A 17,897-nucleotide genomic window follows, 5' to 3' on the forward strand; every position below is an offset into this window, starting at 1 on the left:
CAGGACACGGAATAATGGGCTCAAGTTACAGGAAGCCAGATTCCGGCTGAACATCAGGAAAAAATTCCTGACTGTTAGAGCAATACAACAATGGGACCAATTACCTAGGGAGGAAGTGGGCTCTCCCACATTGGAGGCATTCAAGTTGAAGCTGGACAGCCATCTGTCAGGGATGCTTTGACTTAAGATTCCTGCATTGAGCAGAGGGTTGGACTTAATGGTCTTATAGGCCCTTCCAACCCTACTATTTTATGATTCTGTGTTCTCAAGGAGAAATAGCATAGTACATATGGCTCTTGAAGGAAGCCCTTTCTTTGTAGAGCATCATTATCAAACACCACATAATCCCTTGCTTGCTCATACTCAGAGGGACTATGGGGTACAGCAGAAGAGACATCAGTATGAATGAAGAGTAATTACGTCAGCAAAAATGGATAACATTGCAGTAGGGCTAAATGTAATTACGCTGGACTAACAGTGATAGATGCACCATTCTAAGGGTTAGAATCCTCCAATTGCTTATTGGCTTGCTGATTTGTTTGTTTTTGATTTCTAGGCTGACTTTCAACCAGACTAATCCTCAAAGTGATTTACACAAACTTAATAGTACAATTAAAACAAGGCAGGATTAAGTCAACAGTGCAAGAAAATGCCCTCATGTCTCCCTTACTAGTAGCTGAGAGAATCTGCACACACATTTTCTCCTGCCATAGGGAGATTTAAAAATAAAATCTCCCTGTGAGAATATGTATGGAACTGGGATGTTTGAAGGGCCAGGCATATGCTAAAAAAATCCCAATACTGACAGGCCTGTGTGCTGATGTTTTCTGATCTTGGCCCAGAAGCAAAATGTTTGTTTAGGAGGCTCTCTCTTTGACTCGGGTCCATTTCTGTTTTATTATGGGAAGATGTGGGAGAGAGAACCACCTTGTTGCAAAGGAAAGGAAGAGCTTGTGCAAGGAACAAGCTGAATGCAAGTGGAGAAATTAAATCAGGGATCTCATTTGACTCTCAGTTTTGTTATCCACTTTGCACAGAAAATTAATGCTTCTCCTTCATTATGCAGGGAAAGAGAGCTGCTTTGAAAGGATAATGCAGAGATTTGGACGGAAAGCTGTGTACATTGTAATAGGAGACGGTGTTGAAGAGGAGCAGGGGGCAAAAAAGGTATAGCTTCCTGGTTTAGAACTCCAATTTTAAAAAAAGAAAATCTCCCTTTACCGGAAACATGGATAGAAATTCTTCCCCATTCGAAACTATTTGCAATTAGTCCATTTTTTCTGGCTTGAAAGTCCATAAAGCATCTTGAGCAATTTCCTACTATAAATCCTGCTTCCATCCCCCTGACACCTATTGAGGCGTTTCCAGTGGTTTCCGCTTGCTACAGAAACTGCTCTTGATTAACAACGATGTTGTTAGGTACATAAATAAGGAACAAGATCAGATCAGTGAGTGTGTCGAGATCTGCCATTTCTCATTTCTACTGTGTGGCTACGCTGCCAAAAATGAGTGGGAAGAATGATTGAATACAGCCCCATGAAGCAGATACTTTGCACAATTGTCTAATAACAAGTGACTTTTTTCTACTTTTTTTCCTTTCCTTTTTTTTTCTTTTAATAATGATTTGTTGTAATTGAGAGAAAACAGGAAAGGGGACTGGACGTTTGGCACTCAGAACAATAAAATTGTAAAGATCTTAAAGCAACTTGGATACATAGACAGACACAATGGTTAAAGAAGGCTGAAAGGCAGGTTGATGGAGCATGAGCTGAGGGCCTAACTAGACAAGCTGTGAAAGAACCATGATCCAATCTCCCAGCTCTTTAAATGCTATCAAGTAGCAGTCATGGGGCCAGGCAGGAGGTGGGGAGAGATCTGGATTGGGACTCTAGTGCTGGGTAGAACATAGGAAGCTGCTTTATATCGAGTCAGACCATTATACTGAGCCTGGCCTAGCTCAGGACTGCCTGGAGGGCAGGGGAGTTGACAGTCTTTCAGCCCAAGGGCCAGGTTCAATTTCAGAGAAGCTCTCAGGGGCCACATTCCAGTGATGGAAGAGGCCAAAGGTAAAAGGCACGTGGCCAAAATACCAAAAATATCAACATATGTTTGCTTAAAGCTCTTACTGGCAGTAACTAAGCCTTAGGAGAGGCAGTCCGACCTTTTAGAATGGGGAAAAATGTGCAAAAACCAGGAAGCCACCAAATGATCAACAGTCGGGGGAAAGGTGGTGGCAACGTGACCATCTGGGGAATGCCAGACAACCAGACTGGTATCCCAGGTGGGTTCGGTTTGTCCTCAGGTCTGCTCTAGTGGGTGGCAGAAAGAGGGAAAGATAAGGGGTAGCAGAAACAGAGAGAGAGAGGGTGGGGCAGAAAAAGAGAAAAGGCCAGAGCCCATATTTGGCTCTGGCCCCACCCATCCCTGGCTTTGGTCCTGCCCACTGCTGCCAGATTATCCCCAATGGAATACAACCCCCAACAGAAAAATGGTTCCCACCCCAGTCTATACCGACTGCAACAGCTCTCCAGGGTTTCCGAGCTATGGTCCATTCCTCATGTGACCCTCTTCTTCCAGTGCTGTTTTCCCAGTGAAAATCCCCACCTCCAAAAGCTTCCATTTGGCTCATTAGGCTGTACACGTATGCTTCCCCTACATGCACCAACTTCCTCTCTTTGGCCACTGTGGATTTCTATAAGCTGAGCAGTTCCAAGGCAAAAGTGGCAGTTCTCTAGGAGTTAAAGAATACAAATGCATAGGAAGAAAGTGAAGTGATAATAGTGTGATGCTTTAGACAGGGCTCCTGTGAACTTCAAAGGTAATGGAGTCAGCGCACATGAGTGCATCAAAGGCCACCAGGCTCCCTGACAGTAGGGTTAAGCAATACCTTTGACTAACTGTGCTGCAAGAGGCCTCTTTGCCTGTGTCTCCTGCTTTAAGCCTCTTTCCCATTAATGGGCGCACATTCTTTGCTGGAGCTGTCAGGGCCTTTGATTGATGATGATCATTAGCACGGGTGACTACACACCTGAGCTTTATAAACCCATGGGGAGGACAGGGCGCCTTTCACTCCTTCGCCAGCAGCACTGATGATATCTCGGCCTGAGTGGGTCATTTCTCTTCACCTGTCGGACAAGTGATAAATTGATGTGTGCCAAGCAGCAGGCGTGGCTGAGCCGCCAACATCTCCTCTCTTTAGAGAAAGAAAAACAAATAATTTAAATGGAAGCAGAACCATGTGGGAAAAGTAGATGAAGAATAAGCCAGTTTGCATGACACGACAGTCTACCGTGGGTTATTTAACCCATGGTGAAGCTGCTGTGCCTGCAAGGTGTGTGCAGCCACCATTTTTCATAACCCTAGAACAGACTGTGGGATACGCGAGGGTTGTTTAACTCTCACATAACAAACACTTGCTGCGTTCGTATGACACAGCCCCCAAGGAGGGGTTGGATATGCAAAGTAGCCCCTGCAGGTGCTGCAGCTTATCATGGGTTAAATAACCAACGACGAGATGCACCATGTTGTGTGAATGAGGGTAATAACTCGCCTCAGTGCCCTCCAGAGAGCTTCATGGCTGAAAAGGGATTTCAGCCCACATCTTCTCAGTCCATGTTCAACGTTCTCTACACCATTTGGTCTCTCAGTCTTTATGCATTACTGGCTGTGGGGGTTCTAAAGCAGGAATAAACAATACTAAATCAACATCATAATCATGTGTTTCAATGCATGAGAAGGTTGGATTTAGACCTATTAGACCTGGTTTTAAACCTTGCCTCAGTCACTGAATTCCTGAGATAATTCACCTACTTGGACAATGAATTGGACAATGAATTCCTTTGTTTGTAAAATGGGGATAACATCAGACTACTTCAAATGGCTGATTGGTAATAAATACCCTGAAGTAGTCTGGATTGTATTTCAGTACTTGGAGAGTATATACCCATGCATAATGAGCATATGATAGCAGAGGACTATTGTACATTTGGTAAAACACCCCCCCCCCCTTTTAAAAGTTATATTGGCACTATCCATTCAAAACTGAGAGATGTAAAAAAAATGCACCACAATGAGATACGTGCCTTGAAGACTGAGACAAAAGTTGATGTGCATGTTTCAAATGTCATACTAGATGTTGTTCCAGATGTCATTTTAACTCCAGCTTGATTCCTGCACTTTTTAAGGTGTGAAGAAACGATGCTAAATGCATTGTAGTAGGTCAGAACAAAAGCTGGAGTGCACATTTAGGACACAATCCTCTGTTTAAAGTTAAAATAGCTTTGTTGTCCCCCCACCTGTTTTCAAGAGGACTGGGAAAGAATAGAAACCACACTGCTGCACAGCATCTCCATTAACCATAGATATATCAGAATGAAATTCGGAATGTATTTTGAAGGGGTGTGCCCTTTAGGTTTTCTACTGTGAGTGCCAAGACGTCTTGGGCCAACCCTAATCCATGTAATAAGACACTCTTGTAAGTCATGGAGCTCTGCAACAGGCAAGAGCTTTTTGGCATCACTCACATGGGGACAACACCATGTGAAAACGCTCAGAGAAAACAGCTTATTGGCTTTCATAAAAAGGTAAAGGTGTCCCCAACCAGTCGTGTCCAACTCTAGGGTGCGGTGCTCATCCCTGTTTCTAAGCCGAAGAGCCAGCGCTGTCCGAAGACGCTTCCGTGGTCATGTGGCCGGCATGACTGAACACCGAAATGCACGGAACGCTGTTACCTTTCCCGCCGAGGCGGTACCTATTTATCTACTTGCAATTTCTTGCTTTCGAACGGCTAGGTTGGCAGAAGCTGGGACTGAAGATGGGAGCTCACTCCGTCACGCAGCACTCAGGTCTCGAACTGCTGACTTGCCGACCTTCCAGTCTGCAGTTCAGCGTCTTAACCACTAAGCCACCGCGGCCCCATATTGGCTTTCATAGATGCTTAATATAGGATAGGTTGTACATAATGTTTGCTTTTTTGGCCATTATTTTTTGTAATGGGCCCCCACTTTATTACCTATTTCTCAGATGACTTCTTGATTCTATATGAATGAAGCTCGTCTTGTTTCTAATATTACCACTGTTTGGTTAATGACTTAGGAAATGTCTTCTCAACCTTTCTTTTTTAAAATGTATAATTCTTCTAGCACAACATGCCTTTCTGGAGGATCTCCTGTCACGCTGATCTCGAGGCTCTGCGGCACGCACTAGAGCTGGAATACTTGTAGCAGACCCAGATGTAGCAGACCCAGATGTGGGCTTTGTATTGCTCCTGAAGACACAGTCTATTCTATTGGCAATTTATGCTATCCCTTTCTTGAGGTGGCGCTCTTTTGTATGAAATCCTTTAAAAGAATCTGCACCAGGAACACAGCGTACCAAGTTCCTTTTTCTTTGAATGGAGGAGAAACCTTTAAATGACCCAATAACTGGATGCTTAGAACTGAAGTGGGACATTTGCCATGTAAATTACTTCCAGGCATGCAGAAGAGCAGTTGTGGTTTTATTTGTTAGTTTTTTTCTTGCTTTAATAAATGGGAATAAGGTGGGAAGATATGACATGGAGTTTCTAGGCATATTTGCTGGACAGTTTATCAATTCAGATGAGTTTCTGAGGAAGAGAGAAAAAAGATCGAAACAGATGATTTTTTTGTATTTTTTTAATTTATGAACTAATCCTATTACTCTGATATTAAGCTCAGTACCTGTGTTTGTATCTGCTGGGTTGGATGGACTCAGCCTATTCTAATTTAATAGCTCTTTTCTCCAAGGTAAACTCTGGGGAACAATCATTATCATGTCCATTTGAAATGAGCACATTTGGGACTGTTGGTGTAAGAACTATAGCTAGTTTTTAAAAACTGTGGCATGTGGGCTTCACACATGTCTACATAGGCTGCCATTTTGTTTTCACATGGTTGGGAGGAAGAATTACCTTGTGATGAGTGAATGGCAATAAAATTATGTTTACAATTTTAGGGCTAAAATGATTTACTTTTTGACGTAAATTAAGCTTGATGTCTTGCTTGCTTTTTATCTGGAGAGGACCTTGTAAAGTTTTGCTTAAATACATCCAGTAGTTCCCTGATGATGGCTGCTTAAACACCAACACAACTCTTTAAGCCCAAAGGTATTAGGTTTGCTTGGTTCAAAACCTGAAAGAGCTCCTGTACCTTCAAGAATTCTTTAAAAAGGAGAATTTAAGTGGGTGCAGTTTTTTGCATTATAGTGGTCCAGTACTGAGAAAATGTAGCAGATTTTTCCCTTCTATACAACTTGTAGAGGTATAGAAGCCTGCTTAAGGTTTGAACCAGATGAACCTAAATGGTATATAAATATATACATGCTCTACATTCAAGACCCTCTCTCCCTGTCCTTTTTAAGAATATAAAAGCCCTGCTAGATCAGATCAAAGGCCTATCTAGTCAAACATTCTGTTTCCACAATGGCCAACCAAGTGCCTATGGGAAGCCCACAAGCACGAAACAAGCATAATAACATCCTGCTCATGTTCCCCAGCAACTGGCGTTCAGAGGTGTAATCATTTCCACCACTTGTGCCATGTCTTCAGATGGTAGAGGGAGCAAAAAGGGATAAACTGCATCTCTGGGGCAGTACTAGGTAGATGAATATTGGAGTTTTGCTACTTTAGAAGGATGCTGCAAGAAGGATAGTATTTATGGTAAGATGTTTTTGCAGAATTGAGCCCTAAAATGTATCTGCTTAAAGGAAGTGAGTCTTAAAGTATCTCCTGTACTTCCATGGATGTGTTTGCCCTTGGACTCTATAATTATTTGCCCCAAGTTGTAGTGAAAAGAGAAGAATGGGTGAGTGAGAAGATGAAAATGGGACAGTACAGAACATACTTTTTTGGCTCAAGATTTGGCTGCTGAATACTGTCAAAAACAGAAATAAATTTGGCTGCAAGGACAGGACAGGAAACCAAAGGAGAAAAATGGAAAAGTAAAAAAAAAAAAAAGCTGTCAGGCTTCCAAGAGATGAACAAATTGAATTAAGACAGCAAGGCTGATGGAATGCTGGGCTAGTTGAAAGCCAACCCCCTGATAGACACCAAAAGCTGAATCTTTTAGCACTTGACAATCAAGAAGTCATTGCTTTTGCCTGGAATCTTGAGGCTGCTACATTAGCCTGCCACATTACATACATTATGGGAGGGCTTCTGCCCTGAAAGGCAGCCAAGAAAATGGATGGATGGATGGATGGATGGATGGATGGATGGATAGATAGATAGATAGATAGATAGATAGATAGATAGATAAGCACACCTTATTGTGTAGGAATCAGGGAATACTTCATGACTATATGCAAGCTAGGGTTTGTTTTTTGTTTTGTCTCCTCAGTGGCTAAATTTTTGAGGCACAGATTCTGCCAGTTAGTGTGTTTAATTAGCTGTGTTTTTTTTTTAGTATTCATCTGCTGCTCTCCTGCTGTAGGCTATCACTGGATTATTTACTATTGTGAGATGTTCTTGATTTGAACTGATCAATTCTTGGGCACATAAAGCTTTTGAGAGGAAAACTTCCTACATAGGCTGAACACCAGCCCAGATGTACTAGACTTTGCCAGAACTGTAGAGCACTGCTAGGTGTAAAGACTGCTAAGGAGACATGAGTGGCCAAATGTGTGAGGATTACTAATCAAGTGCACAGGGCTGGTTTAGCAATTTAAGAATATAAAGAAGCTTCTCTCAACCTTGCTAGCTTTAAGTGGAGATCCTAGCAATCATCTATAGCAGCCTTCTCCAACCTGGTTTCCTGCATTTGCCATGCTGGGTGGGAATTATGGGAGTTGTAGTCCAACATATCTGGAAGGAACCAGGTTGGAGAAGGTGATAGATAGTATAGCGTATGAGGGGAGGAGTATGTGGAGTTGGCCCTGTGTACTTTTGGTTTAGGCTCTGGCCACTGGCATGGGGCCCCTGGAAGGTTACTGATGAAGGGATGGGACCCTCAGGATGAAAGAACTTCCCCACAACAGTTCAATGGAGGAAGTGTATATCAGTGAAGCAAATGCTTTGCCACTGAATGATTGACCCACAACAGTTCACTGGGCCAGCAGTCAAAGAGACAGAAATGGAAGGAGTGCTTTTCTGAGAGTTTGAAAACAACAGCAGTAGAGGAGACTGAGGAAAAGGAGTGTAAACACCTGCAGATCTCCTAGCCATGTTGCAAAATATATATCCATTTATTACTATAAATTATTTAATTGATTTATTTATTTAAAGGCCATGTCAGGCGGAGAGAGGGATGGATTACTGTGATGTGTTCTGTGGGACTGCCTTCGGAAACGTCAACTGGTACAAAATGCAGCTGCTTGAGGACTGGTAGATGCCAAGCAGTTGGATCCTGTGACAGCCATATTGTGTGCACTGCACTGGTTGCCAAAGTGCTGGGTTTGGCCTTTCAAAGACTTAGTTTGGGTCCACATTACTTGAAGGACGCTCTTCACTCTTCCCAACCTGCTTGCACTCTGTGATCAGCATCAGCCCGCACTTTGCCTGTGCTCTGCTTGTGTAGCCCTGCCTGTAAGAGCAATTTGGCTGGCAGGCACAAGGATAGTGTGTTCCAGTACTGACACTCCACTTGTGGAACTCTTCCAATTAACATCCACCAGACCCTGTTATTACAGACCATCAAGTAGGCTCTAAAGATCTACCTTTTCACTTTGGCCTGTAATTGAGCTAGCGTACTGGGTGCAGTTCTGTAGAAGGTGCTGGCTGTTTTATGGTTTTAGTTTTGTATGCAGCCTTGGAAAGCCTTTCCCTAAAAAGTGCCCTGCAATTTCTTTAAAATAATAAATAAATCAACCCTTCCCCATCCCTTCATGCTGCGGTCTTGATGAAAATTGCCTCTCCCTTCACCCAGAGCTGCCATTAGCCTTGGGCGGGATATTGGCACCAATGGAAGTTTCTCTTCTTGCTAATGGCAGCTCCGGGGTGATTTTCATCGGAATCAAGGCAGGCAAAGCAAGAGAGTTAAAATCAACTGGCTCTGGACCTGGTCCTGCTTGGGGGCCCCATGGTGGCTATTTTCATTTTTTCCACCAAGTGCATGTTAACTGCTCTCAGGCAATCAATGTCATATTTAGTGTGGCCCACAAACTGAAGTGGCCAGGGACACAGGAGAAAAGGGCTCCTGTACCTTTAAGAGCAGTACCTGGTGCAGCTTGTCATGCGTGCATGAGAAGAGTTGCACTTGCTGAAATTCCTGTTCTGCCTGACTCTTACAGGAAGAGAAGGCCTGGTCCCGTTTGCCCCCACTGCCATAGTTGCCAAAGTGAGTCTTACTCTTGAAGTTTAAGATGAAATACAATCATAAAAGTGTAGTAAGTGGGCATTAAAATGATTTTCATATAGGGACCAAATCCCAATAGATTGGAGTAAGACTATTAAAAGCCATTCTTAAAACAGCCCTCTGTCAAAAGGTTAAAACTGGGGAAATAATCACGTACCTTTAAAGGTTATATCCAATGTTACTCTAAGGTAAGTCCCGTTCATTTCAATGGATGTACTCCATTGAAGACATTGAATACAACCCTAAATTTCCCAATACACAAAGCAGACTCAATTTCTCCTACCAGTTCTCCCCACCCACCCCCCGCCTTGTCACCCACACCCTTCCCCTGGTCCTTGCGTGGCGTACCTGGAGCCCTGATCAGTAATAGCAGGGTTGGGGAATGGTGCTGACAGCATGGCTGGGAAGGGAATGGACAGGAGAAGCCGCATCTGCCTAGTCTCCTGCCACACTGGGGAATTTAAAGGTATGGTAGAGGTTTTCCAGCTTTGAATCTGGCAACCCTGCAGAGGTGGAAATTCATCCCTTCAAAGCTCAACCTTCCTCTAGTATAAGCCTTCCCCAGCATGGTGCACTCCAGATGTTTTGAACTACAACTCCCAGCATTCTTGACCATGCTGGCTGGGGCTGAAGAGAGCTGGAGTCCAAAACGTTTGGAGAGCACCAGGTTGGAGAAGGCTGTGCTAGTAGATGGGTCACAATTTGAATCAGCTGTTTTATGTTTGAGCATGACTTGAAAACAGTTTGTCACAGTTCTGTGCAAGAAAGGTGACAAAACACACACCTCTTCAAACACGCACAGCAAAAGTAGTGTCAGAACAGTGCAATCTTATACATCACCCTTCCCCAGCCTGGTGCTCTCCTGATGTTTTGGACTATAACTCCCAGCATTCCAGATGATTGGCTATGCTGCCTGGGGCTGATGGGAGTTGTAGTCCAAAACATCTGGAGAGCACTGGGTTGGGGGAAGGCTGCTATGCATGCTTACTCAGAAGTTCACTGAGTTCAGTGGGGCTTACTCCCAGCTGAAATGGTGGAGGATCACAGCCAAAGAAGAATATCAAGCCTCAAATATGGTGAATGCTGTCAGATTCCAGCCACAAAGTGTTGTCATGGCCAATCAAGTCACCAGCTATTTCTGCAGCAAGGTCTATCATCCCCTTTGAATAACAGTAAAGGGACTTGGAGAATAAACCACGGATAGTTTGTTTTTTTGTAACCAAGTTTTGTTGTTTTAAAACAAGATTCCAAATACCTTAACACCCTCAATTTTGGCTGTAATTAAACCATGGGAGCATAAGCACTGTGTGCTTGGATTCAATTATTTTAGCCCTGACTCCTCTGAGTTGCAGGTGGGGAAGTGCTATTGTGGGATTTTTGCTAGTCCCTGTTTTGTTTATATAGAATTTGCACTCTTCCTGGATCTGGGCCAGGCTTGTCTTGGTTCCTGGAATGGAAGTCAAAATATTATTTTGTGTGAGAGATCATCATTGGGATCCCCTTAGAGACTTGAATGGAACTCTCTCAGCTGGCAGGTGTACAGGAGAGCTGAAACAAATAGTGCTGCTCTATTCGCCGTTTAAAGCTATTTAGGCTGGACCAATTAAATTCCATTATTTGGATTTGAGATTGTGTTGGCCTAACTGGGTGGGAACTTGCAGCTGTTGTTTTTACTTTGATAAATACTTGAGTTTCCACTGCCTGTATCTGAGATATCCATCAAAGAAAGAAGTTTGAAGCAAAGATTTACTTTTGCATCAGTGTGCAGCAGTTGCTGTCATCAAGGAAGAAAGTATCTTTCCAAACAGCTTCACAGAACTGTGTCATCTCAGACTCCAAGTGCCATTCCAGGAAAAGCATATGCTCCATTAGCTACTTGCATTTAAAAAAAGCTTTCTGCTTCTTAGCAGGCTTGTTTATATTTCTCTCTTTCTCCCATAACCCACCATAGCAAATTGTTACATTGTTGTTTTCACATTACCTTTTCCACCATACCAGGGTTTTGAAAACTGTTCCCTCCACTGGAGTACAAAAACAGGAAGGCAAGCCAGAAAGAGCTACTCCCAAGCATCAGCCAACAGATCAAGTTTACTACTTGCCACTTATGTACAGCCCCAGTGATAATGAGCTGTTAGATCTGTTTACTTCATGTCCCTAACTTCAGCAGTGCTCCTATGATCTATTCGATGGGGATATACAAGTATTTGGGAATTGCAAAGCAGTAAGAGCCTGGTTCTGAAAAGGACAGTGCCGTGCTGTTAGAGGGTGTGCCCCAATGCCACAGAAAGCATCCAGTCAAACCTTTCTGATTTTATTTTGTTTTTAATAAATGATAAATCCCACCCCTTAGAGTGTACACACATGCATGGGTATAACACAAACACAGCAGTGCAAATTCAAACTCCTGCTCCAGGCAGCTAGCATCAGGCACCAAAGCCAGCAATAAGAAGTAAACAGGGTAAGCGGATCGAGAGCACAGGCTATTCAGCCACTTTTTTGCATGAAAGGTTGGGAGTGGTAGCATGCAATAGCCATGGCCTGCAGCAAATCCTTTCCCAAACCCATTTATTTATTTAATTTAGTGTTCGCCCATCTGGCTGGTCACCCAGCCACTCTGGGCGATGTACAATAATAGAAACACTTTAAAACAATAAAATTCTACATTAAAAACATATTTCTACAAATACCCTAATCCACCCCAAATGCCTGCCTGAACAACCATGGCTTCCGTGTGGCAGAAGCTCATTAAAGAGGGGGCATGGCGGAGTTCCCTAGGGAAGGGGTCCCACAGAGTGGGGGCCACCACAGAGAAGGCCCTCTCCCTCATCCTCACCAGTCTAGCTGTCCTGGCTAATTGGACAGAGAGAAGTCCATCCGAGGCTGATCTTGTTGAGCGGTCTGTCTGGTGTTGCTGGAGGTGCTCCTTAAGATAGGCTGGGCCGGAACCATATAGGGTTTTAAAGGTCAAAACCAACACCTTGAATTGCACTACTCTTTAAATTGCAGATTCAAAAACATTCCCTCTGACATGCGTACTTCCTAGTCATGCAAGACAAGCACAGGAAAAGCCTGTGATCTATACATATTTGCAAAAATACAGGCTCACAACTTATTATATTTATGATTCTGGGTCCCTGTTGGGGAATATTGCTGATTTTGGTCAAAATCCAAGCTAGACACTGAAATCAACTCTGTTGGATTGTGTGTGGCTTTTATCCTTTCTAACAATCATTGTTCTCAGAAAATTACTTAATGATGCTGACTCAGCCTAACATTTGAGTATTATTACTTTAGCTAATCACATTTCCCAAACCATCTGGCATGGAGAAAATCCTAAGAACTAGTTTAGGCTTGCAAGTTTGTGTTTTTGTCCTAAAAGGCTATAATTCATTTGTTACATGGTTTGGGTGGTAGAAAGATTGTAAATGTTGATTTATTGCAGGGGCGTGGCTGCATCTGCATCCCCCGTTTGCTAGCGCAGTACAGGTGCCAAAGGGACTGCAGCAGGAAAGCTATAATTATAAAGAGATAAATTGCTTCTGACAAGATGCGGCTTGTCATGCTGAGAGTCAGACAGCTTCCAAGGGAAGGTTTGCCAAGCAGTTTGTCATTCTCCTGTAATGGGGTATGACCAGCCCTAGTCCTTTCCATCCTTGCTGTATGGCACTTTCACAAGTATTCTCCTTTGCAGTTTTGCCTCCTGGCAAAAAAAAAAAAATGTATGGACAAAAGCACAGGTAACACAGACTGAAATATTGCAAACATGAAGATAATTCCATTCTAGTCAAGCGCTTTTAAGTCCAATTTATTTCAATAGGAGAGATGGGAAGAGCAATCCTATGGGGGTAGGGGGAGAGGGAGAAATTGCCTTTGGACAGTGGGGTGCATGGCTTTTTTCCTTTTTAACTGGCCTTCTAGGGCTGTTTTTACAGATTTTTCCCTCCCATTGGGAGCAATGGGAAGGAAATACACTATACCCCTCTAAAACCGGCATAGCTTCTGGGGATAAGTCAGGGGAACAGGAAGACTTTGGACTTCCAGCTGCCTCTTTGCTTAGTCAAGCAATGTAGCCATTTGCTTATAACGTGTCAATCACTGTGTTCAAAGGCACACGGAGATGGTTTCTCCACCTCGGAAGTCACAACTTCAGCTTGTGAGTCATTTGTTTCTTACTCAGTATAACAGTACAAATTGCATTACTTCACACAATTCTTTTTCTTTTAGGTATACAGCTAAAATTTTGAGGGGCCACTTAAACATGTAATGGGTGATGGAGACAGATGTATGTTTGGAAACGTGCGTATCATACAAGTAGTACATGAATCAGAGAATCAGGATTGGCTGCAGACAGTTTGCTTTCATAGGTTCAGTTGGTGGCAAACCTGAGTTTCCTGCCATGAAATATCTGGAATGGACCAGTTCAAATAGCTCTTAATGCAGAGATGTCAAGGATAGGGCCTTCAGGCCTTTATAAAACATACATATGCAAAAGAGATGGTTGTGGTGGCTCTTTGGGCCACTTTGGATGATCTGGCAGCTCACTGTGGGTTAATTAATCCTCCAGGGGCCGCGGCATGTGCCATCCACCATTATGAATTTGCAACCCCCAAGTGGGGGTTGCTGTGGCTTGTGTCATGCGAACCTGGCCAGGGAAGGTTATTTGGGACTTAAACATTACGGTCTGTTTAACCTTCAAATAACCCTCCCTGGCTGGGTTTACATGGGGGGTTGCATAGTCATCGTCTGAATCAGATCATTGTTTCTTTACCCTTTTCAGTTTGCCCTGCTCTGGCAATTACCTCTCTGAGCCAGAATAAAAGCAGCATCCCTCACCTCTCTATGACATTTTGGCATGCTGTGCATTTCCCACTGCCATTCCACTTTATTAGCTGCCATTGGCGGGGAAACATCAACATGAGGTAAGCTGAATGACAGAGTGGGAGAGGGAAACTCAACATGGAACTGCCATTTTCAGCAGCAGCCATGTGTTTCTGATACTGCCTAGTTCCACCTCAATAAGCTTGCTGTTATACTCCTACACGTGTTTCTCACTACTGGTTTTATTCTGTCTATTCACATGGAGATACATGAGAATTGCATAAATAAGAGATGATGCTTGGAAGTTGTTGGATACCAATTTTATATATATATATCTCTCTATATAAAATTTGGCAAATAGGACAACTTCCAAAATGTTTTTTTTTTTAATTACATTGTCACGGGGAGGGCTATATTACAAGCACCACCCAGTATGTTATACAGCCACAGTTGTCATGCTATCTGGGTCGGGAGCTGAGAATAACATGATCCCAGTGGTAAGATATTTTGGTTTGATGAGCATGTGAAGAATAGAGCAGAGCTGTTTCACTGTGAATATACAGACTGGATCTCTTATACCACAACTGCATATTTATCTTGAAAAAAATATACATATCTACTCACACACCATTTTCCAACACCATCCATGTTAATTTTCCATTGTTCCCAGACACAGACACACGATGGCAGCAAACTATCACTGACATCATTGGAAAGCCCATTTTCCACCCTTGTAGAAACCATAGTAAATTTTAGTATGTCTTACTCATATTGCACCACAGCATAACCTTTGAACTTTCCCCACACACCGAAGGGGAAACGGATTCGACCGACAACTGAATCTACATTTTACTTCAAGGACAATACTTCATGCTTCTAATGAAATTGACTGCAGTAGTCTGCAAAAGCTTCTGTCATCATAAATTCATTAATCTTTAAGGTGTCACAAGATTCCTGTTGTTTTTGCTGCAACAGACTAACACAGCTCCGCTCTGGAAATTCGGCTGTTTATCTGTTCTCATCATACGTAGATAATCCAATTCAGCCAGCCTTCCATCTGTAAGCCAAGCACGCAGGATTTAAGTGCCCAGGTTCCGGGGGAATGGCTTTTCTGCGTGTCATAATATAAAATTATCTTTCAATATGGAAAGCACATACGTAGCGCCATGCGTGTTGCTCAGCATACAGCCTAAATTAGGCAGAAAGGGGCGGGGGAACTAGCCACAGGTTTAAAGTCACTTGATTCTCTTTGGAATGGGAGTTATTGCTGGAACAAGAGAATGTGGGTCCAAACGAGCGCTTTTGTGCGGCTGGGTGACTCACGCCGCTCACCCCCCGCATTTGCACGTACAATCCTCACCCCCCGCATTTGCACGTACAATCCTAACGCTCATGTGCCTCGGTTCTTCCTTTCTGTGTCGGGGTTGCTGGCCGTTGGCGAGTAAAAGACTGTTCCGCCTCCGGGGACACACTTGACTCTGCCCCCGGCGACTTGTCCTCTGCCCCCCCCCCCGCCTCCCCCGATAGCGGCTATCCCATACTGCAGCTCCCGGGTGACCAGAGGGATGCGCCCGCTCCCCCCACCCCCAAAACCCGAGAAGAGCGGAGCCGGAGAGGAAGCCGCTCGCACGGTTTGGTCCCCGCCCTCCCCGCTTCCTTCCAGCGCTACTGTTCAAAAAAGCAGGTGGTACCTGCTTTTCTCGTGCACCAAAACCACCAAAGGGGTTGTGCGGCCTTTCGGCTGCTCACTTTTAATGTCTGCGAGTGACCCACCCACCTTCCTACTTCAGCCGGAGAGTGAGTAAATGCGTTTATTTGTGCTGAGGAATGTTGGCGTGGTGCACAATGCAGGAGTTTGGAGAGGGAAGATGCGTGATGGAATTTCAAAATGGACTAGTCTTCGAAGACAAATGGCAGCTGGGGCGCATTCCTCCTGGCTAAAAGCTCTCTCTCTCTCTCTCTCGCTCGCTTGTGGCCATTACTGCAGATATGAGCCACCAGCGATTTCTGGCCAGAGTTGCCCCACTGGAGGAGGAAGAGAAAGCAGCACTTTTCTCCAAGGTCATAGGGTGCTTGGCACTGGCAGGAGCACTGAAATTCCTCTCCACCCCTGCCTATTTTAGGGCGTTTCTCCCCATTTCATTCAAGTAAACATGACACATCAAGCTATTTCCATGGGGAACATAGGGCAGGGGGTTGTCTTGTGGTACAGTACCTTATAGTTACAGTGCAATTATATGTATGCCTACTCAGAAGTAAGTCCCACTGAGTTCAATAAGATTTTCTTTTCTGCAGCCTATGCAGAAGGGAAGATGAAAAGAAGGAGGGGGGGGGTGATAGGTTATTGCAAAAACAGAGTTGCAGAATGCAGTGAGATGTTTAAAGGCTATGATATGTGAAGTAATAATAGTGCCCCTGACCATGAACAGAGTGCCTTTCCTTCAGTTGTAAAAAAAATACATTTCAGTTCTAACCAAATAATGCATACTATGATGATCACCACACTGAACTAGACAGTGTTTCCACGGGAAACCCATGTACTTGGTTACAGGTACTCATTTTATAGTTTTTCTTACACATAATATATATATCCCTTTCTGCAACAAAATGGTGCTTACTCCTAAGCAAATGTATTTAGTGATGTTTCATAATGAGTTGAGTTTGAAATGTGAAAATCTGCACATGTGAAGTCTTTTTTTCTTTTTAAAATTTAGCAGGGTTGCTGTTGTTGGTATTTTCAAATATATCGAGAATGCAGCAGCTGTGGAAAGGTGGGCTGGATGCTTGCCATTTGAACTAAGTGAACTAAGGGCCATTTGAAGTGATGTACCTTAACATGGGGGCAGGGGCTGTAAGACCATTAAGTCCAGAGTCCAAACTTGCCTAACAACACCACAGTCATCCTGCTTTCTCGGAAAGTTCCTGACTCTGCAGAGACCTGCCCAGCCAGTTGCTCCTGGGCAACTGCACTTGTGTCCTGGGCCATTGTAGGCAGCAAGGCCCTGATGAGAGGAAGAGCAGGCGCACTGGCTGCTCACGTAGCCGGTGGAGTGCCAGAGGCCTTCCTCATCTGTTGCTTTCTCCAGGCTGGCCCAGGCCCCATACCCAGAAACTTAAAAAAAGAAGAAAAGTATTTGAAATAAAACAAGGAGCCACCCGTAACAGCTCTCTCTGCCTCCCTACCCGGTCAGGAGACCAGGAGCAGCAAAGCAAGGTCCTCCAGTCCTGAGGTCTCTGTCTAGTGCTGTTGTGCTTGTTGGTGATGGGGGTGGGGTGTGGAGAGCGAGTGAGCAGTTACTCAGAAGTTAACCCCACTGTGTTTAACAGTGGTTACTCCCTAGTAATTATGTAAGTTTGTAGCCTAAGAGCATGGGTTATTATAGTCTACAGCACATATTATAGTCTACAACATGGCACACTCTCCCTTGCCAATATGCCATGTTCAGTTTGCAGTTAATCAGTAAATGTTTAAGGTCCCATACAGCTCTTTGCTGCTCCCAGGCACTCCATCTTCCCCATCTGGATTTGGGCCTGAAAGATCAAGGGAAAGTGTGGGTACATTTTAAGCAAGCACAATTTGGGGCATTGCACAGTTCTGTCCTGAAAGCAAACAAGAGGTTAGTTAGCTTGCCTTCTATAAAATTTAAATTATAGTAATTATTTCTAATTATGCACATGTTTGCATATGCAAATTAGTATATGCAAATTTGTGCAATTTTTTTGTCCAATGGGCCTGTGCCCAGCTCTTTTATGTACCTAGCACCACCCATG

At 43.8% G+C, this 17,897-nt stretch overlaps 1 protein-coding gene across 4 annotated transcripts in view; it reads left to right on the top strand.

Moving 5' to 3' along the window:
* The window catches only part of EYA2 (EYA transcriptional coactivator and phosphatase 2), a 203,797-nt gene extending 197,819 nt beyond the window's left edge, over window positions 1-5,978 (top strand). For all 4 annotated transcript variants that reach the window (XM_084854031.1, XM_084854032.1, XM_084854030.1 and 1 more), the window contains exons 15-16: window positions 1,067-1,167; window positions 5,142-5,978. In XM_084854031.1, the coding sequence (XP_084710157.1) occupies window positions 1,067-1,167; window positions 5,142-5,222 (182 nt within the window). In that variant the 3' untranslated portion in view covers window positions 5,223-5,978. The remainder of the gene's footprint in view (window positions 1-1,066; window positions 1,168-5,141) is intronic.
* The last annotated feature ends 11,919 nt before the right edge of the window (window positions 5,979-17,897 follow it).

Source organism: Heloderma suspectum, chromosome 4 (assembly GCF_057233095.1).
Source record: "Heloderma suspectum isolate Gila_16-S chromosome 4, 16-S_ref, whole genome shotgun sequence".
In the NCBI taxonomy this organism is placed as follows: domain Eukaryota; kingdom Metazoa; phylum Chordata; class Lepidosauria; order Squamata; family Helodermatidae; genus Heloderma; species Heloderma suspectum.